We start from the raw sequence: 23838 nt of genomic DNA on the forward strand, positions 1-23838 counted from the left end.
CCACATTCACGGTTATATTTCATATTGTAAGCCCCGCTGTAAATAAAAGCCCACAGAACTTAGGCTATCATAAGAATCTTTACTAATAATATTCAGCAGATCCGTTTGTCTGTCCGTATGTCGCCGACTCTAGCGCTCTCTGTACTGAACCGTTTTTAATGAAATTTACACAGATCGATTGGAAATTTTCCCCGGATGATGCCCGTCTATTTTTTTTAGTTAAAATAGTTCTAAATTAGGTCACTACGTAAGAAAAAGTGGTTTTCAAGCCTTTCAGTGGCTTTCATTTCCGAAATAGGGAAATAGGAGTTCACGGGGAAAATAGTTATAAAACTTTTTCATTCTTCAAATGAATTCATTTCTTCAAATTGTCAGGAAAAATGCGTGGGTTTTAAACAATTTTTTTGGTTCTATTCCAGGTTAGATATCCTTTAAAAACTCGAACGTTCCATGAAACACTAAGACGTCCCTTAAAACACTTAAACGCCCTGTCATGCCCTAAATTTTTTCCGAAAGTTAAGACGTCCTTTCAAGTGTTCAAACGTCCCAAAAAACATTTAGTCGTCCCAAAAAACGTTTAAAAGTTCCCTAAAATGTTTAGACGTGGTTTCCTTAAAACATAGACACACTGATGCTTGCTTGCACTTTTTCCATAACTTTAAGCTAGATGCTGGATGTCTCTGTGTTAAGGAATCCACTACTTCCCGGGTGCTGAGCCATTATCATGTCAAGATTCAAGGACGTTTTTGTTTTTAGGCAATCACTACTTCCAGGTGTCACAGCAAGGTCTTGGTTTTGAAAGTTCAAGGGACGTCCAAATATTTTTGAACGACTAATTGGTTAAATGAAATTTTGGGATTTCAAGGGACATCTGAACGGTTTTGGGACGTCTAAACATTTCTGAGCATTTTTGGGACCCCAAAGAACGTTTAAATGTTTTGAGGGACGTCTAAGTGTTTTAAAGAACGTTTAAGTGTTTTAAGGGACGTTCGAGTTTTCAAAGGACATCTAAACTGGAATAGAATCTCTTTATTGACACCCTTTCAAAGTTGGACATTTTTAACTGAAAAACGGTCAAAGTTGTTCGATTTATGGCCATTACTGTACTCCATTTTTACCGGCTGTCTAACTTTCACACTTAGAAATATGTAGAATAGCTTTGAAGTCTTTTAGAGAAAAAAATCAGAAAGCAGAACAGTTCAGATCAAACCAGACTGAAGAGAAGATTTCCGTGTATATGAGAAACAATCTTGAAAGATTTTGGGAAGGGAGGCGGCATCGCTGCCGATCAGTCATTAATTATCAATAATAATCCCACTGAAAATGGTTCATGGACCCCAATTCTTAGGAATCTGACCAACCGGAGAGTATACTTGGAGAATGAGAACGCACGGAATCCACCAAACAATTATATGGCCCTGATTGAGAATTGGTTGGAGAGAGGACGACCGGTTGGAACCACTTTCTCCATGGGAATCAAAAATGAAGAGACCGTGAAGCAATGTTTGGACACTCTGAAACAAAGACAAGAAGTTCTAGGATCTTCTGAAAAGTGAGCGGTTCTATAAAGTCCTTATTTCATTACTGTAACGATTTCTTTTTCAGACAAGTTCAACTCCGTATCAACGCTTCATTAATGCTCAATGTCTTTTATGAAGCGATTGAACAACGTGGGAGATTACCAAGAGATGACCAATCGAAGTGGTGGCTGATACTGAAAGTTGTTCGCGGAAGATCAGATTGAACTCCTACAAATAATTCTAATCTCGCTGCTTTTTTCAAATTTATTTCAACCACACAAGCCCACAAATGATAACTGACAAAAAAACTAAACTATTCAATTTCTTCATTTGAAATGGGCGGTCCAGTGCTTAAACAGGAACTTACAAATATCATCTACACACGTTTTTTTAGAAAACATTTTCCAGATTATTCAATTCTTGTTTCTTATTTGTTATAACATATGAATTCCTTTTTTGAAAATGAATATTGGTGATTACTCAACGATGTCCATCACTAGCTAGTCTATGTAGTGAAATCCCTCTTGACGTTGTAGACGCCCCACAAGTCTTACGCATACTAACGTATAGGTTTAGGTGCGTTCTCTTAAACCGTGGTAACTGTGGAACCATGTTCTGTAGTGTGAATATCCATGAATAGATTGCACAATCATATTTTAGTTGTGGCTGTATTTTGGAGGTCGGCTCAGCCGACCTACCAAGACTGTTTGGTAGAAGCTAACTGAGATAGAGGGAAGATGAGAATGTGGGGGGTTTTGTGTGTGAAATCACAACACGTAGTCTCTTTGCCCCATGACAGTGTATACTGTGATCAACAATATTTTGTTTTTTGTACAACTTATTCAACATTTCTAGAAAAAAAACAACCATAGGATCTAGTTCAAAAAAATTCCTCGGATGTTCAAGATCAAGACAAATCAATAATCGAAAAAATCAACAGATCGCTTTGAAGAAAAACTCAAGTTTCAAGACAGTTATGACCACATTCACGGTTTTATTAGATTTTGTAAGTCCCGCTGTAAATCACAGAATTTAGGCTATCATAAGAATGTTCATTATTGATTGATAAACAAAGAAAAGCAAAAACCAGAAACAACAAGATAACGAAATTAATCAAACAGACGAGGAGTTCTCCTCCATCACTTCCTTCTTAGTTTTCAGCTCCTTATTGCTTTCCTCAATGTGATTGTACAACTTCAAAACCAACATATTTTGAAGTGCTTCTTGTCTCCAATTGCCTACTTCATTCTTCAAAACACGGAGCTTCTTGACTGCCAATTTCAGCAGGTCTTCTGGTGGCAAGACGGCGTCGGTTACGCTTTTGGATACCGTAGGTTTCGTCCTTATCTTCCTGAAGCGTCTGGGTTTGACAGTGTTCTCAATGGCTGGTGTGAAGAGAGTCAGACTTGTTACGAGATAGTTATAGAAGTCCATAACGGTGTTTCTAACGATTTGTCCGAAATAGGTAGACATGATGTTTGGCGAATAGGAGAAACAACTGAATATGAATATGAGAATGAAAATGAATGGTGTACTGGTATGCGACTAACTATATGTGAAGATGGTTTACTACTCTGACTCCTGGGAAATTGAGAGAAAAGAAGTGACCTTGGAAGACAGAGAGAGAGGACAGACTGTCTGTTAGTCCAGATGGTCACACCACCTGTCATGCAGATATAATTGTTGAAAAATGACAGTGAAACTTAAAAAATAATGTATGAACGAGATTATCGTTTTCTTAGCGCTCTAATGATAAACAAGAGGTGGCACCTGCTCTGTAGCCTCCTCTAATGAAAAGAAGTTCCAATTTTGCATTGGATTGATAAGTGATGAAATTGTTCTGTAACATTTCGTCTGACTCTCAGAAAATTCAAAATCCTTAAGAAATCAACGTTGAGTAATCACAAATATTCATTTCCAAAATTTGGGTTTATTGGTAATACAATTAAAAAAAATATCATATCCACGTTCATGCACTTAAAATTTTTTTTAAAGATTAGGATAAATTCTTTTAGAACAATAGGAGATTAATCATATCTTCCCGGAACAACTGCTAGTCTCAGCCACCACTTCGATTGGTCATCTCTTAGTAATCTCCCATGTCGTTTAATCATTTCATAAGAAACTTCGAGCATCAATAAAGCGTTGATACGGAGTTGAACTTTTCTGAAAAAGAAATCATTATAGTCGGTAAGGATTTGGTAAAAACGCTCACTTTTCAGAAGATCCAATAACTTCCTGTCTCTGTCTCAGATTATCCAAACATTGCTTCACGGTCTCTTCGTTTTTGATTCCCAATAAGAAAGTGGTCCCAACCGGACGCCCACTCTCCAACCAATTCTCAATCAAATCCATGTAATCATTTGGTGGAACGCGTTCGTTCTCATTCATCAAACACACTCTTTCGTTGGGAAGGCTCTGAAGAATTGGGGTCCATGAATCATTTTCAGTGGTAAGATTATTTATAATCAATATTTTTGCCTCTCTCGCAACTGTGTGTCGAAAATCATCAGTAGAAATAATACTTGAAACTTTCAGTTGTCGAATTGGAAGAGATGATGAATGAATGATATTCTTGAACCGTTCAAATGCTAGTGAATTCCAACGTACAACTTCTAAATTTTCGATTTTCAGAATAGTTGTGGCGGGAAAACGAAGAATTTGATTGGGAAGCTCAATTTTCAGATTTTTCACTGAAATACTCGAACCACGATTTCCAAACAGTTTCGAGTGCACCGCCTTTTTTGCTTGATAAATATACTTATTGTATGCAACACGTTGAATTGTGATTTCATTTGGAGAATAGACGGATAATTGAATCCAGGGAGTATATGGCCGGTTCTGATTGTTTCGACGATTAGTAAAACCACTAAGCCGGTTCCGAAGTAATTGAATCCAGCTTTGAATGAATTCAACAGATCTGTTCATTACGATTTCTCGATATTTTATCTCTATGAAAGCATTCCAAGGACCACCAACAACCGCATTCCTGGTTTCGTTGTCTTCAATATATTCCTGATTCAACCGTTCGGCCAGCAGTATTTTAAAAATTCTCAGGTCATGGACTAGATTTTGTTCCTCTTCATCTGTAATAAACCGATCATATTGTTGAATTCGTATTCTCAAATCGATATCTCCTGGAAGTACGTTGTTCTCCCCGGGATATATAAAGACTCCATATTGATCAATGTCATCGGGAGACCCTCCCCCTTGATTAATAAGGAGAGCATCCGGAGGAGGTTCGTTGCGCCCGTAATCGCGGTGCACACCAAGTCGATAGGATACCTCATTTACTTTCGTATCTATTTGTGAAAACGTCAAATTCTTGATTTTCAGCGGTAAACGGCTCTCAAGGGAGCTTATAGACGGTATGCGCAGAGAGATTTGGAATCTGAAAATGATTTCTTCAAGAAGTGAATAGAAGTGGCAACTAACCGTTTATTTGGGTTCATGTAAGGCAAAATCGCCTTCAAACTTTCATACTGTACTGGTATGACAGGCATTTCTCTGACGGAAAGAACACGAAAATCAATAAAAAAGGGTGGGGTGAGCAAGGAGACAAATGGGAGGAATACTGAAGAGATGTGAGTGAGGCTACTGTGTGGAAAAGTGCTAATCGACCGGAGCTGTTTGTAGAGTGCTCTGGGAATACCAACATTCTCAAAAAATGGAAGGACAGGTGGTGTCAGCGGTTATATACATCTGTGCAAATAGAATTCTGATCACTAGGAAAGGCGGGCCAGTAATTGCAAGATCCTTTTTCTGCGCATAGTGGTATTCCCAGAACTCTCTACAGATAACATCGGTCGATTAGCACATCTCCGCACACCCCTCCCCCCACTCACATCTCTTCAGTATTCCTCCCATTGGTCTCCCTTCTCAACCTACCCTTATTATTGATTGCTGTGTGCTCTCCGCCCGAGAAATGCCTGTGATACCAGTACGGTATGAAAGTTTGAAGGCAATTTTGTCGTACATGGACCCAAATACACGGTTAGTCGTCACTCGTATTTACTTCTTGAACTAATCATTTTCAGGTTCCAAATTTCTCTGCGCATCCCATCAGTCAGCTCACTGGAGAGCCGTATTCCACTGAAAATTGAGAATTTGGCGTTTACGGGGTTAGAGACTAAAGTTAATGAGGTCTCCTACCAAGTTCGTGTTTACCGTGATTACGGACGCAACGAAAATCCTCCCGATGTTCTCCGTATAAATCAAAAGGGAGGGTCTAACGATGACATTGATCAATATGGACTTATCATATTTCCCGGATTGAACAACGTACTTCCAGGAGATATCGATTTGAGAACAGGAGTTCACCGAGATATTCCGGAAAATGCGGAGGGACCGGCACAACATCTAGTCAACGTACTTCCAGGAGGTATCGATTTGAGAATACGATTTCTACTAGATGTTCCTGCTAATACGGAGGGACAGGAACAACATCTACTCCAAGTACTGAGAGCTTTAAAAATGATACTGGCTGAACGGTTGAATCAGGAATATATTGAGGACGACGAAACCCGGAATGCAGTTGTTGGTGGTGCTTGGAATGCTTTGGTAGAGACATATCGAAGAATGACATTAAACTATTCTGTAGAAACTATTAAAAGCAGGATTCAATCGCTTCGGGACTCGCTTCGTCCGTTCAACAATCGTCGGGACAATAGGATTCCACCGTGTACTTCCTGGATTCAATTTACTAGAAGCTCTCCAAAAGGATTAACGATCCAACGTGTTGCATACAATAAGTATCTATATGAAGCGACAAAGGCGGTGCACACGAAACTGTTTGGAAATCGTGGTTCGACTATATCAGTGAAAAATCTGAACATTATTCATTACGATCGAATTCTCCGTTTTCCCGCCGCAACTATTTTGAAAATCGAAAATTTAGATGTTGCATTCTGGAATTCACTTGCATTTGAACGGTTCAAGCAAGTCATTCATCCATCATCTTTTCCAATTCGGCGACTGGATGTTTCAAGTGATGTTTTCACTGCAGATTTTCGACACACCATTGCGAGAGAGGCAAAATATTTGATTATCAATAATCACTCGTTTGGTAATGCTTCATGGACACCAATTCTTCTGAATCTGACCAACCGAACAGTGTGTTTGAGGAATGAGAACACACTGAATCCACCAAATAATTATATGGATTTGATTGAGAATTGGCTGCAACAAGGGCGTCCAGTTGGGACCTGTTTCCATTTGGGAATCAAAAACGAAGAGACCGTGAAGCAATGTTTGGACATTCTGAAACAGAGACAAGAAGTTGTTGGATCTTCTGAAAAGTGAGTGTTTCTACCAATTCCTTATTTAATCACTATAATGATTTCTTTTTCAGACAAGTTCAACTCCGTATCAATGCTGCATTGATGCTCGAAGTTTCTTATGAAATGGCTAAACAACGTGTGAAAATACTGCTAAATGATCAATCGAAGTGGTGGCTGAAACTAAGAGTTGTTCGTAGAAGATATGATTAATTTCCCACTATTTTAAAATAATTCATTATAATCTTTAAAAAAACAATTTATTCTAATTGCATCACACTGGAAACGATAACTGACAAGGAAAACTGGACTGTTCAATTTTTTCATTTGAAATAAGCGGTCCAGTTAATAAACAGGTTCTGATAAACATCATCTTTACATTTGGTTTAAAACACTTTTCAAATTATAAAATTATCTTTTTTTGTTTTTAAAAATTAATATTTCACAAGAATTCTCCAAACAACGTTTGGAGAAGTCAACTTCCGAAGGAGAATTCCGCGATATTTCAAGACCAGCTCACTTTAAGCGTCACTTATCAACCCAATGCAAAATTGGCATTACTTTTTATTAGAGAAGTTCTATCAAGATTTGTGATTCATTTGTATTTTTGTGTGTGTCTGTGAAGACCATATAATCCAACAGCAAGACAGCACTACTGTTAGATTGTTGTAAACAGGAATCGGCAGTGACAACAGGTCAATTCTTAACTTGGTAGTTACTACATTTACAGAACCTTATTTATTTGAAAAAAATAACGTTTTGGGAAGTTTTAAAGGAAATTACAGAGGGTTGGTTCAACATATTAGATATGAAATGCACAATTTTATCGTTATATTAAAGAGAAACATTATTTGTATCAGACACTCTTGTTCGTGTAGAAAGAAGGACAGATAAAATCAAAGATTCCAACTGATTACATTGTGGCCGAACAACTCTCCAGTTCAACAACCATTTTGTGTAGGGGTCCGATGGTTGTAAAGCTTTATAAAAAACTTGGAGACTCGATGAAGCGTTGACACGTAGTTCAACATAGCTGGAATAATAAAATGAGAAATGATGTGCAAACCGAGAAACTAACTTATCTGACACTGCAACAACATCTGGTCTCATTTTCAAATCGATTAAAACCCGCTTGACAGTTTCTTCCTTCATGATAGCTGTCCAAGAAGTTCCAACGGGGCGTCCGTTCTCCAACCAACTGCTGATGAAGTTCACGTAGTCTTCATGAGATTCTTGTCTACTCTGTTTTTTCAAATACAAATGTCGATTGGTCAAATTGCGAAGAATTGGAATCCATGGGCGTCTTGAGATTCTGTTGATGATAAGACTCTTCGCTTCTTTAACAATTGCATGTTCAAATCTTGAGCCATGAGCACTACATTTCATCGTTAATTGTTGAAGAGGGAACGAAGATTTATCAATAATCTGACTGAATTCTTGAAAATTGGATGCATTCCAACTGAGCAGATCCAATGTTTGAATTCTCAGCTTGGTTTCCACAGGGAAACGAAGAATGTAATTGTGAAAATCAATGGTCACATTCTTCACCGATATGATTGAACTTCGCTTACCAAACATTGTAGAGATTAGCATTTTCATTGCCACGAACAGATTCTTATTGTAAGGAATCCTTTGGATCAGACCTCTTCTCTGTGAAGTCACAGTCAATTGAATCCAGTTGGTGAACGGTGGTTTTGTGTTATTGCGGCGATGCTTGAAAGGTTCCAAAGCGGTTTGTAATGAGTTTATCCGATCTCGAATCAGTCTCACAGAAGATTCTTTCCAATGTATCTCAGCTCGATACTCTGGATATGAAGGAACAGTTGGGAACTCATCTTGCTCTGTGTACTCCCAACGCTCGGCCAAGATCTTCTTGAGCCCTCTCAACTCCTGGACTAGAAGACGTTCTCTTCTATCTGTATCGTTTTGTGAATTTCTCAAGATTTCCATTCTCAAATCCACATCTCCAGGGAGCACTGTGTTGATTCCCGGAGAAATAGTGAATCCGTGTTCATCAATATCATGTGACATCGGTAGCATTGACATTTGAATCTCAGAGGACACTTTTTTATCTTTTATTTCGCAGTATACACCTAGACGGTAGCGAGCTCCATTTATTTCCAATCCTGTTTTTGAAAACTTCAAATTCACAATTTTCAATGATAATCTTTTTTCGAGAGAACTGATAGATGGTATGCGCAGGGAGATTTGGAATCTGGAAGTGATTAGTTCAAGAAGTAAACAGGAGTGGTAACTAACCGTGTATTTGGTTCTATGTACGGCAAAATCGCTTTCAAACTTTCGTACTGTACTGGTATAACACGCATTTTACGGGCGGAAAGAATACAACAATCAATAAGGGTGGGTTGAGGACGGAGGCAAATGGGAGGAATACTGAAGAGTTGTGAGTAAGGGGTTGTGTGTAGACGTGCTAATCGACCGGGGCTATCTGTAGAGTGCTCTGGGAATACCACTATTCGCAGAGAATGGAATGACAGGTGGTGTCAGCGGCCATGTAGATCTTCTCTACAAATAGAATTCCGATCCCTGGGAAAGACGGACGAACGATAATTGCAAGTTCCATCCTCTGACAATATTTGTATTCCCAGAGCACTCTACAGATAGATCTGGTCGATTAGCACTTCTCCGCTCAATCCCTCACTCACATCTCTTCAGTATTCCTTCCATTTGTATCCCTCCTCTACCTACAACAATCGTCGGGATAATCGAATTCCTCCATATACACCTTGGATTCAATTCACTACACGCTCTCCAAAAGGAAGCACAACCCAACGTGTTGCGTACAATAAGTATCTATATGAAGCGACAAAGACGGTGCACACGAAACTGTTTGGAAGTCAAGGTTCGAGTATTTCAGTGAAGAATTTGGAAATTGACCTTCCCAATCAAATTCTTTGTTTTCCAGCTGGAACTATATTGAATATCGAAAATTTAGAAGTTACAAACTGGAATTCACGTGCATATGAACGTTTCAAGCAAATCGTTCATCCATCATCTCTTCCAATTCAACAATTGAAAATTTCAAGTACTACAATTCCTTTTTTCGATTGTAGACACATTATTGCGAGAGAGGCAAAATCATTAATTATCGATAATAATCCCCTTGAAGATGATTCATGGACACCAATCCTCCCGAATCTGACCAACCAAAGAGTGTGTTTGATGAATGAGAATAAACACGTTCCTCCGCATAACGATTTAATCGAGGATTGGCTGGAGAGAGGACGTCCAGTTGGCACCACTTTCAGTATGGGACTCAAGAACGAATATACAGCAAAACAGTGTTTGGATACACTGAAGCAGAGAGAAAATGTTTTAGGATCTTCTGAAAAGTAAGTGATTCTGTCAAATCCTCTATTTATCCATACATTCTTTTTCAGACAAGTACAACTCCGTATCAATGCTTCATTGATCCTCAATGTCTCTTATGATATGATTGATCATACAAGCAGTTATCCTAGTGAATATGATTCAAACTTGTGGCTTAGACTGAAAGTGATTCGTAGACGATCGGGATAATCTTATTTTGGTTTTAAAGAATTTGAATCTTTTTTCTTTTCTTTGTCTACTGTAATTATTCTCTCTGCGAATCCTATAATCCTATAAAGCTCTTTAAAGTTTTATCAATAATTGAACGAGCGAATGAACAAAAATGTTGATGCATCAGAATCTCAAGAACAAAGTAATTTTTTCAAAAACGGGGTTGTCACTGAAATAGGAAACTTCTTTTCAAATCTGCAGACAGTTCTCAAAGTTTTCCACTTTCTGAAGCAAGCACGGTGTTGCAGAGAGCATCTTGTTATTCTTATATATAAAATGCATGTGGGGTTTGTTCAAATCTCTGTCACAATGCCCGCATTTTATATTCATTTCCAACAAACCACGTGAACTCGAGTGATGTAGCCACGAGAAAATGCGCCGAAGGCGCGTCAGCCTAAGCTGGTTACGTATAAACTCCCATTTTGAAAATAAATATTTATCAAACAATCTCTAAACGTTGACTTCTGAAGGAGAATTTACCGATATTTCAAGACCAGTTCACTTTAAGCGTCACTTATCAATCCAATAAAAATTGGAATTTCTTTTTATTAGAGGAGTTCTTTCAAGATTTGTGTTTCATTTGTAATTTTGGGTGTGTCTGTGAAGACCATACAATCCAACAGCAAAACGGAGCTCAATAAGGTTTTAGGGAGACAATAAATGAGAGGAATACTGAAGAGATGAGAGCAAGGGGTTGTGTGGAGACGTGCTAATCGACCGAGCTATCTGTAGAGTGTCCTGGGAATACCACTATTGAGAATGGAATGACAGGTGGTGTCAGCGATTATGTACATCTTCGGTGGACGAATAAAATTCCGATCCCTGGGAAAGACGGACGAACGATAATTGCAAGTTCCATCCTCTGACAATATTTGTATTCCCAGAGCACTCTACAGATAATCCCGGTCGATTAACACGTCTCCACACAACCCCTTACTCACATCTCTTCAGTATTCCTCCCATTGGTCTCCCTTCTCAACCTACCCTTATTGATTTTCACGCTTTTTTTCTCCAGAGAAATGCCTGTCATACCAGTACGGTATGAAAGTTTGAAGGCGATTCTGCCGTACATGGACCCAAATACACGGTTAGTCACCACTCCTGTTTACTTCTTAAACTAATCATTTTCAGATTTAAAATCTCTCTGCGCATGCCACCAATCAGCCCCCTTGAGAGCCGCATACCACTGAAAATCGAGAATTTGACATTTGCAGGTCTATTTACGGTGGTGAATAAGGTCTCCTACGAGCTTGGTGTATACCGTGATTATGGACGCAACGAAACTCCTCCCGATGTTGTCCGTATGAATCAAAGGGGAGGGCTTCTCAATGACATTGATCAATATGGAGTCATAATATATCCCGGATTGAACAACGTACTTCCAGGAGATATCGATTTGAGAACAAAAGTTCAAGTAGATGCTCCGGTTTATACGGAGGAATGGGAACAAGGTCTTGTGCAGAAGCTGAGAACTTTAAAAATGTTGTTAGCCGAACGGTTGAATAAGGAGTATATTGAAGATGACGAAACCAGGAATGCAGAAGTTGGTTTCGATGAGACATTTCGACAAATCATATTAAACGATTCTGTAGAATCCATTCAACTTCAAATTCAATCACTTCGGGACCGGCTCAGTGCTTATACTAATCGTCGAAACAATCAGAACCAGCCATATACTGCCTGGATCCAATTATCCGTCAATTCTTCAAAAGGAAACACAATCCAACGTGTTGCATACAATAAGTATCTTTATGAAGCGACAAAGGCCGTGCACACGAAATTGTTTGGAAATCGTGATTTGAATATATCAGTGAAGAATCTGAAAATTGAGGTTCACGATCACATCCTCCGTTTCCCCGCTGGAACTATTTTAAAAATCGAAAATTTAGAAGTTCCGTTCTAGGATTCACTCGCATTTGAACGGTTCAAGGAAATCATTCATCCATCATCTCTCCCAATTCAACAACTGAAAGTTTCAAGTAGTGTTTTTGCTGCGGATTTTCAACACACCATTGCGAGAGAGGCAAAAATATTGATCATCGGTAATATTACCAGTGAAAATGGTTCATGGACCCCAATTCTTCGAAATCTGACCAACCGAATAGTGTACTTGGAGAATGAGAACAGACTGAATCCACCAAATAATTATATGGATTTGATTGAGAATTGGTTGGAGAGAGGACGACCGGTTGGGACCACTTTCTATATAGGAATCAAAAACGAAGAAACCGTGACGCAATGTTTGGATACTCTGAAACAAAGGCAAGAAGTTATTGGATCTTCTGAAAAGTGAGCGTATCAATCAAAGCCTTATCTACTATAATGATTTCTTTTTCAGACAAGTTCAACTCCGTATCAATGCTGCATTGATGCTCGAAGTTTCTTATCAACCGATTGAACCGCGTGGGAGATTACTAAGAGATGACCAAGGGAAGTGGTGGCTGAGACTAAGAGTTGTTCGTAGAAGATATGATTAATCTCCTACTGTTCTAAAAGAATTCATTTTAATCTTTAAAAAAATATATTCTAATTGCATAAGCCTGAAATGAAATCTGACAAAAAAACAACTAAATTATTCAATTTCTTCATTTGAAATAAGCAGTCCAGTTCTTGAACATGATCTGATAAACATCATCTTTACACATGGTTTTAAACATTTTTTCAAACTATAATATTCTCTTTTTTCTGTTGTCATTACACATCAACTCTCATTTCGAAATAAAATATTCCTCAAACAATCTCTAAACGTTGACTTCTGAAAGAGAACTTCATCGATATTTGAAGATCAGCTCACTTTAAGCGTCACTTATCAATCCAAAACAAAATTGGAATTTCTTTTTATTAGAGGAGTTCTTTCAAGATTTGTGATTCATTTGCATTTTTAGATGTGCCCGTGAAGACCATACAACCGAACAGCAAAACGGACCTCAATAAGGTTTTAGGGAGACAAATGGGAGGAATACTGTAGAGATGAGAGTAAGGGGTTGTGTGGAGACGTGCTAATCGACCGAGCTATCTGTAGAGTGTCCTGGAAATACCACTATTCGCAGAGAATAGAATGACAGGTGGTGTCAGCGGTTATGTACATTTTCTCTGCAAATAGAATTTCGGTCACTGGGAAAGGTGGACGAATAGTAATTGCAAGTTCCATTCTCTGACAAGCTTTGTATTCCCAAAGCACTCTACAGATAGATCTGGTCGATTAACACGTCTCTCACATCTCTTCTACATCCTTTCAATTCGTCTCCGTCCTCAACCTACCCTTATTATTGATTGCTGTGTTCTTTCCGCCCGAGAAATGTCTGTCATACCAGTACGGTATGAAAGTTTGAAGGCAATTCTGCCGTACATGGACCCAAATACACGGTTAGTTACCACTCCTGTTTACTTCTTGAATCAATCACTTTCAGATTCCAAATCTCTCTGCGCATTCCATCAGTCAGCTCCCTTGAGAGCCGCATACCACTGAAAATCGAGAATTTGAAGTTTGCAGGTCCTTTTACGGAGGTGAATAAGGTCTCCTACCACCTTGGTGTATACCGTGATTACGGACGCAATGAAACTCCTTCCGATGTTCACCACATGAATCAAAGGGGAGGTTTTCTCAATGACATTGATCAATATGGAGTCATCATATATCCCGGAGTGAACAACGTACTTCCAGGAGATATCGATTTGAGAACAGAAGTTCACCAAGATCATTGGTTTAACACGGAGGAATCGGAACAAGATCATGTACAGCAGCTGAGAACTTTAAAAATGTTGTTAGCCGAACGGTTAAATCAGGAATATATTGAAGACGACGAAACCAGGAATGCAGGAGCTTCCAATGAAACATTTCGACAAATTATATTAAACGATTCTGTAGAATCCATTCAACGTCAAATAAAATCCATTCGGGACCGGCTCAGTGCTTATACCAATCGTCGAAACAATAGAATTCCTCCTTATACTCCTTTTATTCAATTTACCAGACGCTCTCCAAAAGGAGTAACGATCCAACGTGTTGCATACAATAAGTATCTATATGAAGCAACAAAGACGGTGCACACGAAACTGTTTGGAAATCGTGATTCGAGTATTTCAGTGAAAAATCTGAAAATTGACATTTTCGATCGAATTCTTCGTTTTCCCGCAGCAACTGTTCTGAAAATCGACAATTTAGAAGTTACATTCTGGAATTCACGTGAATTTGAACGGTTCAAGCAAGTCATTCATCCATCATCTTTTCCACTTCAACAATTGAAAATTTCAAGTACTACAATTCCTTTTTTTGATTGTAGACACATTATTGCGAAAGAGGCAAAATCATTAATTATCGATAATAATCCCCTTGAAGATGATTCATGGACACCAATCCTCCCGAATCTGACCAACCAAAGAGTGTGTTTGATGAATGAGAACCAACGCGATCCTCCGAATGATTATGTGAATTTAATCGAGGATTGGTTGGAGAGAGGACGTCCGGTTGGGACCACTTTCAGTATGGGACTCAAGAACGAAAATACAGCAAAACAGTGTTTGGATACTCTGAAGCAGAGAGAAAATGTTTTAGGATCTACTGAAAAGTAAGTGTTTCTGTCAAATCCTCTATATATCTATCAATTCTGTTTCAGACAAGTCCAGCTCCGTATCAATGCTTCATTGATGTTCAATGTCTCCTATGATATGATTGATCATACAAGCAGTTTTCTTAGTGAATATGAATCAAACTTGTGGCTTAGACTGAAAGTGGTTCGTAGAAGATCTGAATAATCCTCTCTTGATTTTAAAGAAGCCGAGACTTTCTTTTTACTGTCTCTTGTAATTATTCTCTCTGCAAACCCTATAATCCTGTAAAGCTCTTAAAAGTAATTTTATCAATGAATGAACGATCGAATAAACAAATATGTTGATGCATCAGAATTTCAAGAACAAAGTAATTTTGTTGAAAACGGGGTCAACTTTCTGCAGCATTCCTGTTGACAATATGCAAAGCATTTAGAGAAAATTGCCGTAAAAACTGTATTTGAGGTGCATGCAATTCTATTGTTCAAAGTTTCCGTCGGAGTGCAACTCTATTAAAGGGGCCCTTCAAATTGAGGGGCACCTCAAATACAGTTTTTACGGTAGTTCTCAAACAGTTGAGGGTACATTACAAAGAAATTGTCACTGAAATATGAAACTTTTTTCCGATCTGCAGACAGTTCTCAAAGTTGCCCACTTTTTGAAGCAAGCCCGGTGTTGCAGAGAACATTTTGTCATTCTTATATAAAAAAATGCATGTGGGGTTTGTTCAAATCTCTGTCACAATGTCGGCATTTTATATTCATTTTCAAAAATACAAGTTATCGTCAAAAAAAGGTTTCACGTGAACTCGAGTGATGTAGCCGCGAGAAAACGCGCCGAAGGCGTGTCAGCCTAAGCTGGTTACATATAAACTCCCATTTAAAAAATAAATATTCCTCTAACAAGCTCTAAACATTGACTTCTGAAGGAGAATTTAGCGATATTTCAAGACCAGCTCACTTTAAGCGTCAAGATTTGTGATTCATTTGTATTTTTGGGTTTGTCTGTGAACACCATACAATCCAACAGCAAAACGGACTCAAATACTAAGGTTTTAGGGAGACAAATGGGAGGAATACTGTAGAGATGAGAGTAAGGGGTTGTGTGTAGATGTGCTAATCGACCGGGGTTATCTGTAGAGTGATCTGGAATACCATTATTCTCAGAGAATGACAGAATGACAAACGATGTCAGCGATTATGTACACCTTCTTTGCAACTACAATTCTGATCACTGGGAAAGGTGGAGGAATAGTAATTGCAAGTTCTATTCTCTGCGCATAGTGGTATTCCCAGAGCACTCTTCAGATAACCCCGATAGATTAACACGTCTCCACACAACCCCTCACTCACATCTTTTCAGTATTCCTTCCATTTGTCGCTCTCCTCAACCTATCCTTATTGATTTTAATGCTTTATTTTCGCCCGAGAAATGCCTGTCATACCTATTCAGTATGAAAGTTTGAAGGCGATTCTGCCTTACATGGAACCAAATACACGGTAAGTCACACCTCCTGTTTACTTCTTGAACTAATCATTTTCAGATTTCAAATATCTTCCCGCATGCCTTCAGTCAGCTCTCTGGAGAGCCGTCTACCGCTGAAAATCGAGAATTTGACGTTTACAATAATAGATACGAAAGTGAATAAGGTCTCCTACGAGCTTGGTGTATACCGTGATTACGGATGCAATGAAACTCCTTCCGATGTTGTCCGTATGAATCAATGTGGAGGGTCTTCCCATGACATTGATCAATATGGACTTATCATATTTCCCGGATTGAACAACGTACTTCCAGGAGATATCGATTTGAGAACAACAGTTCAAGTAGATGCTCCGGTTTATACGGAGGAATGGGAACACGGTCTCGTGGAGCAGTTGAGAATTTTAAAAATGTTGTTAGCCGAACGGTTGAATCAGGAATATATTGAAGACGACGAAACCAGGAATGCAGGAGCTTCCAATGAAACATTTCGACAAATTGTATTGAACGATTCTGTAGAATCCATTCAACTTCAAATTCAATTACTTCGGGACCGGCTCAGTGCTTATACCAATCTTCGAAACAATCGAATTCCTCCATATACTCCTTGGATTCAATTCGCTACACGCTTTCCAAAAGGAATCACAATCCAACGTGTTGCATACAATAAGTATCTTTATGAAGCGACAAAGGCGGTGCACACGAAACTGTTTGGAAATCGTGATTCGAATATATCAGTGAAGAATCTGAAAATTGAGCTTCCCAATCGAATTCTCCGTTTTCCCACCGCAACTATTTTAAAAATCGAAAATTTAGAAATTGCATTCTGGAATTCACTTGCATTTGAAAGTTTCAAACAAGTCATTCATCTATCATCTCTTCCACTTCAACAACTGAAAGTTTCAAGTAGTGTTTTTGCTGCGGATTTTCAACACACCATTGTGGGAGAGGCAAAAAGATTGATTATCAATAATGTTACCAATGATAATCGTTCATGGACCCCAATCCTTTTGAATCTGACCAACCGAATAGTGTACTTGGAGAATGAGAACAGACTGAATCCACCAAATAATTATATGGATTTGATTGAGAATTGGTTGGAGAGAGGACGACCGGTTGGGACCACTTTTTCTATGGGAATCAAAAACGAAGAAACCGTGACGCAATGTTTGGATGCTCTGAGACAGAGGCAAGAAGTTCTTGGATCTTCTGAAAAGTGGGCGTTTCTACTAAAGCCGTACCCACTATAATTATTTTTTTTCAGACATGTTCAACTCCGAATCGACACTGCATTGATGCTCAACGTCTCCTATGAAATGATAGAACAACCTGGAAGATTACAGAGAGATGACCAGTCGAAGTGGCGGCTGAGACTGAAAGTTGTTCGTGGAAGATCTGATTAAACTCTGACCGTCAAAAACAATTCTAATCTCGTTGTTTTTCTAAATTCATTTCATTTACACAATCCTACAAATGATTTCTGCCAAAGAAAACTGGACTGTTCAATTTCTTCATTTGAAATGGGCAGTCCAGTGGAGTGCTGTTTAAACAGGATCTTATAATATTAACATCATTTGTACGCATGGCTTCAAAGATTTTCCAAATTATAAAATTCTCGTTTTTTATTTGTTAAACTCTTTTTATTTATTTTTTTTTTCACGACAAAATGGCTATAAAAATTCACAGAAGACTTGAACATGTCCCTCACGAGACAGTTTCAAGTAAAAAAGAGGAAAAATCTATGTAATCAACAAATAAATAATGATGACATGGGGAAAGACAATTTGAATGACTAAAACGGGGGGGAGCAATGTTATGGAGATGAGATCAATGGGAAATAAAGGAAGTAGGCAATTGGAGGCAGGGACAGAGAATAAATTAAGAAACTGTTCGTTTAAACAACAAGAAAGGAGGAAGAAATATTAGAACCGGGTTATAGAGGAATCAAGTAGAATAGCAAATTGAGAGGGGGAAAGAAAAGTATTTACATTGTAGGTTATGGCATTCCAATACGGAATGGTGAAAGAGAAAAAGTTATCAGATAGGTGGGGAGAGATAGATAAGAGCCATGGGCCTTCTGGGAGAATCAGACAATCTGACAATGGTATTAAGGAAGGGGAAGTGAGATGCGCCAGCAATGAATTTGTAAAGTAGGAGTAATTGGGATTTGAGTCTGCGGTGTCTAATGGAGTGCATTGAGAGGAGTTCCAAGCGTTGCGAGTAAGAAGAGAAAGAGATGTTACAGCGCTGGAGCGTTATTCTAGAGTATACTCTAAGGGTGGATTCAAGAAGTCTAGAGAGATGAGATGTGGGGAACAAACAGAAAATAACAGAACAATACTCAAGGAGAGGAAGAACGTAAGTTTTAAAAAGGAATGAGTAGAAAGCTGGATTATTTGACTTGAAAGATTTTAAGATCTGAGAGGAACGAAGTCGGGCTAGAGCCACTGTACGATTAATATGAGCCCGGAACTTGAGATCAGGTTCAACAAGCAGGCCAAGATCACGAACGGAGTTGGAGTCAGGAATGGGAGAACCAGCAATAAAAAACTGATGATGAGGGTTGAGTAAGCCGAAGCGAAGCAAACCTGTTTTGGAATGGGCAAGAGGAAGGAAATTGGATTCGGCCCAGTTGGAGACTAAATCATTTGGAAATAAATATTGGTGATTACTCAATGTTGATATCTGAAGGATTCTGAAACCTCTATGTTACCACAAAACGTTATAGATATTTCAAGACCAGCTCACTTTAAGCGTCACTTATAAATGAAGATCTCATTAACATACTCATCTCAAGTCGTATTTGTTGATCAGTGTTTCTCGGCTGCTCAATTGCGTGCTAATGATAAATATAGAAAGCGTGTTATTAACTCAAAGTGTTTAAAACATTTTGTACCTGTTCTTAATTGCGAGCTGTGAATTTGAACTTCCTAAACAATAAATGCTTGTGCTTCTTTGAAATTTCTTATGAAAACGTGATTTTCCCCATTAGAGAGTCCTAACTAGAAACCGTGGAGCAGGTGACACGTGTTATGTATCATTAGAACGCTTAGAATTCGCTGATCTTGTTAATACATTTGTTTTCAACTATCAACAACATCGTCCAAAGTTTTGAGGCTTTGTGCCCGACATTCCCAGTGTTCGGAATTCTATTTGCAAAGAAAGTGATCATAACCGCTGACACCACCTGTCATTTCATTCCCTGCGCATATTGGTTTTCCCAGAGCACGATAATCCGATAACCCCGGTCGATTAGCACGTCTCCGCCCAACCCCCTCACTCACATCTCTTCAGTATTCCTCTCATTCGTCTCCCTCTCTAACCTACCCTTATTATTGATTGATGTCTTTCCGTCTAAGAAATGCCTGTTATACCTATCCAGAATGAAATTTTAAAAGCGATTCTGCCGTACATGGATCCGAACAAACGGTTAGTTACCACTCCTGTTTACTTCTTGAACCATTCATTTTCAGATTCCAAATCTCTTTTCGAATGCCTTCAATCAGCTCTCTTGAAAGCCGTACACCACTGAAAATCGAGAATCTGACGTTTTCGAAAGTACATACAGAAGTGAATAAGGTCTCCTACCAACTTGGTGTGTACCGTGATTACGGAAGAAACGAAACTCCTTACAATGTTCTCCGTATGAATCAAGGGGGAGGGTCTCTTAGCGAAATTGATCAATATGGACTCATCATTCATCCCGAAGTGAACATTGCACTTCCAGGAGATATCGATTTGAGAACAACAGCTCAACGAGATGTTTTGGCTAATACGGAGGAATCAGAACAAGACGTAGTCCAACAACTGAGAGTTTTGAAAATGATACTGGCTGAACGGTTGAATCAAGAATACATTGAAGACGACGAAACCAGGAATGCCGCTGTTGGAGAACCTGCGAATGCTTTTGTAGAGACATATCGAGAAATTACATTAAAAGCATCTGTAGAAACTATTCAAAGCAGGATTCAATACCTTCGAAATTTGCTACGTGCGTTAAAAAATCGTCAGGACAATAGAGTTCCTCCGTGTACTCCCTGGATTCAACTTTCTATGCGCTCTTCGACAGGAGTAACAATTCAACGTGTCGCATACAATAAGTATCTTTATGAAGCGACAAAGGCGGTGACCACAAAACTGTTTGGAAATCGTGATTCGAGTATTTCAGTGAAAAATCTGAAAATTGAGCCACATTCTCCGTTTTCAAATCACATTCTTCGTTTTCCCGCTGGAACTATCTTGAAAATTGATAATTTAGAAGTTGCATTCTGGAATTCACGTGAATTTGAACGGTTCAAGCAAGTCATTCATCCATCATCTTTTCCACTTCAACAATTGAAAATTTCAAGTAACACTCTTTCTGCTGATTTTCAACACACCATTGCGAGAGAGCCGAAAAGATTGATTATAAGTAATGATATCAATGAAAATCGTTCATGGACGCCGATCCTTCTGAATCTGACCAACCGAAGAGTATACTTGGAGAATGAGAACGCACGGAATCCACCAAATGATTATATGGATTTGATTGAGAATTGGCTGGAGAGAGGACGTCCGGTTGGGACCTGTTTCTATATGGGTATCAAAAGCGAAGAGACCGTAAAGCAATGTTTGGATACTCTGAAACAGAGAGAAGAAGTTGTTGGATCTTCTGAAAAGTGAGCGTTTCTATCAAATCTTTACGAACATATGGATTTTTCAGACAAGTTCAACTCCGTATCAACGCTGCAACGATGCTCGAAGTTTGTTATGAAATGGCTGTACGACGTGTGAGATTACTGAATGATAACCAATCGAAGTGGTGGCTGAGAATAAGAGTTCTCCGTGAAAGATCTGATTAATCTTCTACTATTTTGAAAGAATTCATTCTAATCTTTAAAAAACAATTGCATAAGTCTCGGAGTGATAACTGCCAAGGAAAACTAAATAATTCAATTTTATCATTTGAAATAGGCGGTCCTGTTCTTTAACAAAATCTGATGAACATCATCTTTACACATGGTTTTAATCATTTTTTCAAACTATGAAATTCTCTTTTTTTTGTTGTAATCGAATATAAACTCTTATTTTAAAAATAAACATCTCTCAAATACTCTCCAGCACCAAACGTTGACTTCTGAGTGAGAATTTTACCGATATTTCAAGACAAGGTCATTTAAAATGCATCACTTATTACAAATTCACAGTCTGCCGCCGTAGGTCGTTAAAGGCGCATGGAATTTGTTCGGATGGGTCTCGTAGTTGAAAGCATGAAAATCGTAGTGAAGTACGGCTTTTTACCCATCCGAACAATTTCCATGCGCCTTATACACCCTCCGGCGGCAGACTGTGAATTTATAATATCAATTCAATACAATTTTGGAATTTCTGTGCAGGAGTTCTATAGAGTTATGTAGAGGAGCAGGATTTGTGATTCATTTGCATTTTTAGGTGGAGACCAGAGCTACTGTCAGATTGTTGTAAACAGGTAGCAGCAGTGACAACGGCTCACTTCTTACATGGTTATCGGCAGTACATTTCTTTTACATTTACACAAACTTATATATAAATTGAGAAAAAAAACGTTTTGGGAAGTTTTAAAAGAACTTACAAAGAGTTGTTACAACATATTAGATAAAAAAAACACCATTTTATCGTTATATTAAAAAAAACATTATTTGTATCAGAAATTCATGTTGGAACAGAAAGAATAACTGGTAACATCAAAGATTCCAACTGATTACTCCAACTGCGACCGAACAACTCTCCAGGTCAACAACCATTTTGAGTAGAAGTCCGATGTTTTTAAAGGTAAATAAAAAACTTGAAGACTCGATGAAGCGTTGACACGTAGTTGAACATAGCTGGAATAATAAAATGAGAAATTATTCACGAACCAGAACACTTACTTATCTGATACTGCAACAACCTCTGGCCTCATTTTCAAATTGATCAAAACCCGCTTGACAGTTTCTTCCTTCTTGATACCACTCCAAGAAGTTCCAACGGGGCGTTTGCCGTTCTCCAACCAACTGCTGATGAAGTTCACGTAGTCTTCATGAGATTCTTGTCTACTCTGTGTTTCCAAATACAAATGTCGATTGGTCAAATTGCGAAGAATTGGAATCCATGGGCGTCTTGAGATTTTGTTAATGTTAATGATAAGACTCTTTGCTTCTTTAACAATTGCATGCTCAAATCTTGAGCCACGAGCACCACATTTCATCGTTAATTGTTGAAGAGGGAACGAAGATTTATCAATAATCTGACTGAATTCTTGAAAATTCGATGCATTCCAACTGAGTATATCCAATGCTTGAATTCTCAGCTTGGTTTCCACAGGAAAACGAAGAATGTAATTGTGAAAATCAATGGTCACATTCTTCACTGATATTATCGAACGTCGCTTGCCAAACAGTGTAGCGCTTAGTATTTTCATTGCCTCGAACAGATTCTTATTGTAAGGAATCCGTTGAATCAGACCTCTTCTCTGTGAAGTCAAAGTCAATTGAATCGAGTTGGTGTACGGTGGTTTTGTGTTGTCGCGACGATGCTTGAAAGGTTCCAACGCGGTTTGTAAAACGTCTATCTGATTTTGAATCAGACTCACAGAAGAGTCCTTCCAACGATATCGAGTTCTTAGAGCTAGATACCGATTGTACTCCTGATTCAAGCGATCGGCGAAAATCTTCTTGAGAGTTTCCAACTTCTGAACTAGAAGATGTTCTTTTCTATTTGTATCGTTTTGTGAATTCGCCAGGATTCCTTTTCTCAAATCTACATCTCCTGGAAGAACTGTGTTGATTCCCGGAGAAATAGCGAATCCATGTTCATCGATATCATGTGACATCGGTAGCATTGACATTTGAACCCCAGAGGGCACGTTCTTATCTTTCAATTCGCGGTATACACCTAGCCGGTAGCGAGTTCCATTTACTTCGATTCCTGTTTTTGAAAACTTTAAATTCACGATTTTCAATGGTAATCGTTTCTCGAGAGAGCTGATAGAAGGTATGCGCAGAGAGATTTGGAATCTGAAAGTGATTAGTTCAAGAAGTAAACAAGAGTGATAACTAACCGTGTATTTGGGTCCATATATGGCAGAATCGCCTTCAAACTTTCATACTGTACTGGTATGACAGGCATTTTCCGGGCGAAAAAAATACAGCAATCAATAAAAAGGGTGGGTTGAGGAGGGAGACAAATGGGAGGAATACTGAAGAGATGTGAGTGAGCGGTTGTGCAGAGGCGTGCTAATCGACCGGGGTTATCTGTAGAGTGCTCTGGGAATACCAATATTCGCAGAGAATGAAATGACAGGTGGTGTCAGCGGTTATCTACATTGTCTTTGCAAATAGAATTCCGATCCCTGGGAACGGTGGACAAACAGAAATACCATCTGCCATTCTCTAAGAATATTAGTTTTCCCACAGCACTCTACTGCTCCGGTCGATTAGCACGTCTCCACACAA

At 38.7% G+C, this 23838-nt stretch overlaps 10 protein-coding genes across 10 annotated transcripts; 6 read left to right on the forward strand and 4 right to left on the reverse strand.

The window, feature by feature from the left end:
- Positions 1–2633: 2633 nt before the first annotated feature.
- GCK72_004381 (uncharacterized protein) lies at positions 2634–2993 on the reverse strand (the record flags this gene model as incomplete). The annotated part of the gene is made up of 1 exon (XM_003097722.2): positions 2634–2993. The coding sequence occupies one exon, from the start codon at positions 2991–2993 to the stop codon at positions 2634–2636; it is 360 nt and encodes a 119-aa protein (XP_003097770.2).
- A 554-nt stretch (positions 2994–3547) lies between these two features.
- On the reverse strand, positions 3548–5023 carry GCK72_004382 (uncharacterized protein; the record flags this gene model as incomplete). Its single annotated transcript, XM_003097697.2, has 3 exons — positions 3548–3686; positions 3736–4911; positions 4956–5023. 3 exons carry the CDS (start codon positions 5021–5023, stop codon positions 3548–3550), a joined length of 1383 nt encoding a protein of 460 aa, XP_003097745.2.
- A 422-nt stretch (positions 5024–5445) lies between these two features.
- GCK72_004383 (uncharacterized protein) lies at positions 5446–7009 on the forward strand (the record flags this gene model as incomplete). The annotated part of the gene is made up of 3 exons (XM_003097765.2): positions 5446–5513; positions 5558–6817; positions 6871–7009. The coding sequence occupies 3 exons, from the start codon at positions 5446–5448 to the stop codon at positions 7007–7009; spliced, it is 1467 nt and encodes a 488-aa protein (XP_003097813.2).
- A 621-nt stretch (positions 7010–7630) lies between these two features.
- On the reverse strand, positions 7631–9123 carry GCK72_004384 (uncharacterized protein; the record flags this gene model as incomplete). Its single annotated transcript, XM_053724646.1, has 3 exons — positions 7631–7829; positions 7875–9011; positions 9056–9123. The coding sequence occupies 3 exons, from the start codon at positions 9121–9123 to the stop codon at positions 7631–7633; spliced, it is 1404 nt and encodes a 467-aa protein (XP_053588840.1).
- Positions 8328–10336, forward strand: GCK72_004385 (uncharacterized protein; the record flags this gene model as incomplete). The annotated part of the gene is made up of 6 exons (XM_053724647.1): positions 8328–8416; positions 8461–8528; positions 8593–8795; positions 9473–9659; positions 9723–10149; positions 10198–10336. The coding sequence occupies 6 exons, from the start codon at positions 8328–8330 to the stop codon at positions 10334–10336; spliced, it is 1113 nt and encodes a 370-aa protein (XP_053588841.1).
- Positions 10337–11376: 1040 nt separating this feature from the next.
- On the forward strand, positions 11377–12834 carry GCK72_004386 (uncharacterized protein; the record flags this gene model as incomplete). Its single annotated transcript, XM_053724648.1, has 4 exons — positions 11377–11444; positions 11489–12188; positions 12261–12646; positions 12696–12834. 4 exons carry the CDS (start codon positions 11377–11379, stop codon positions 12832–12834), a joined length of 1293 nt encoding a protein of 430 aa, XP_053588842.1.
- Positions 12835–13655: 821 nt separating this feature from the next.
- GCK72_004387 (uncharacterized protein) lies at positions 13656–15112 on the forward strand (the record flags this gene model as incomplete). Its single annotated transcript, XM_003097729.2, has 3 exons — positions 13656–13723; positions 13768–14925; positions 14974–15112. 3 exons carry the CDS (start codon positions 13656–13658, stop codon positions 15110–15112), a joined length of 1365 nt encoding a protein of 454 aa, XP_003097777.2.
- A 1224-nt stretch (positions 15113–16336) lies between these two features.
- On the forward strand, positions 16337–17790 carry GCK72_004388 (uncharacterized protein; the record flags this gene model as incomplete). Its single annotated transcript, XM_003097771.2, has 3 exons — positions 16337–16404; positions 16449–17603; positions 17652–17790. 3 exons carry the CDS (start codon positions 16337–16339, stop codon positions 17788–17790), a joined length of 1362 nt encoding a protein of 453 aa, XP_003097819.2.
- Positions 17791–19748: 1958 nt separating this feature from the next.
- On the forward strand, positions 19749–21228 carry GCK72_004389 (uncharacterized protein; the record flags this gene model as incomplete). The annotated part of the gene is made up of 3 exons (XM_003097762.2): positions 19749–19816; positions 19861–21045; positions 21090–21228. The coding sequence occupies 3 exons, from the start codon at positions 19749–19751 to the stop codon at positions 21226–21228; spliced, it is 1392 nt and encodes a 463-aa protein (XP_003097810.2).
- An 878-nt stretch (positions 21229–22106) lies between these two features.
- GCK72_004390 (uncharacterized protein) lies at positions 22107–23512 on the reverse strand (the record flags this gene model as incomplete). Its single annotated transcript, XM_003097740.2, has 3 exons — positions 22107–22230; positions 22276–23400; positions 23445–23512. 3 exons carry the CDS (start codon positions 23510–23512, stop codon positions 22107–22109), a joined length of 1317 nt encoding a protein of 438 aa, XP_003097788.2.
- Between the last annotated feature and the right edge of the window lie 326 nt (positions 23513–23838).

This window comes from Caenorhabditis remanei, chromosome II, assembly GCF_010183535.1.
Source record: "Caenorhabditis remanei strain PX506 chromosome II, whole genome shotgun sequence".
Taxonomy (NCBI): Eukaryota; Metazoa; Nematoda; class Chromadorea; order Rhabditida; family Rhabditidae; genus Caenorhabditis; species Caenorhabditis remanei.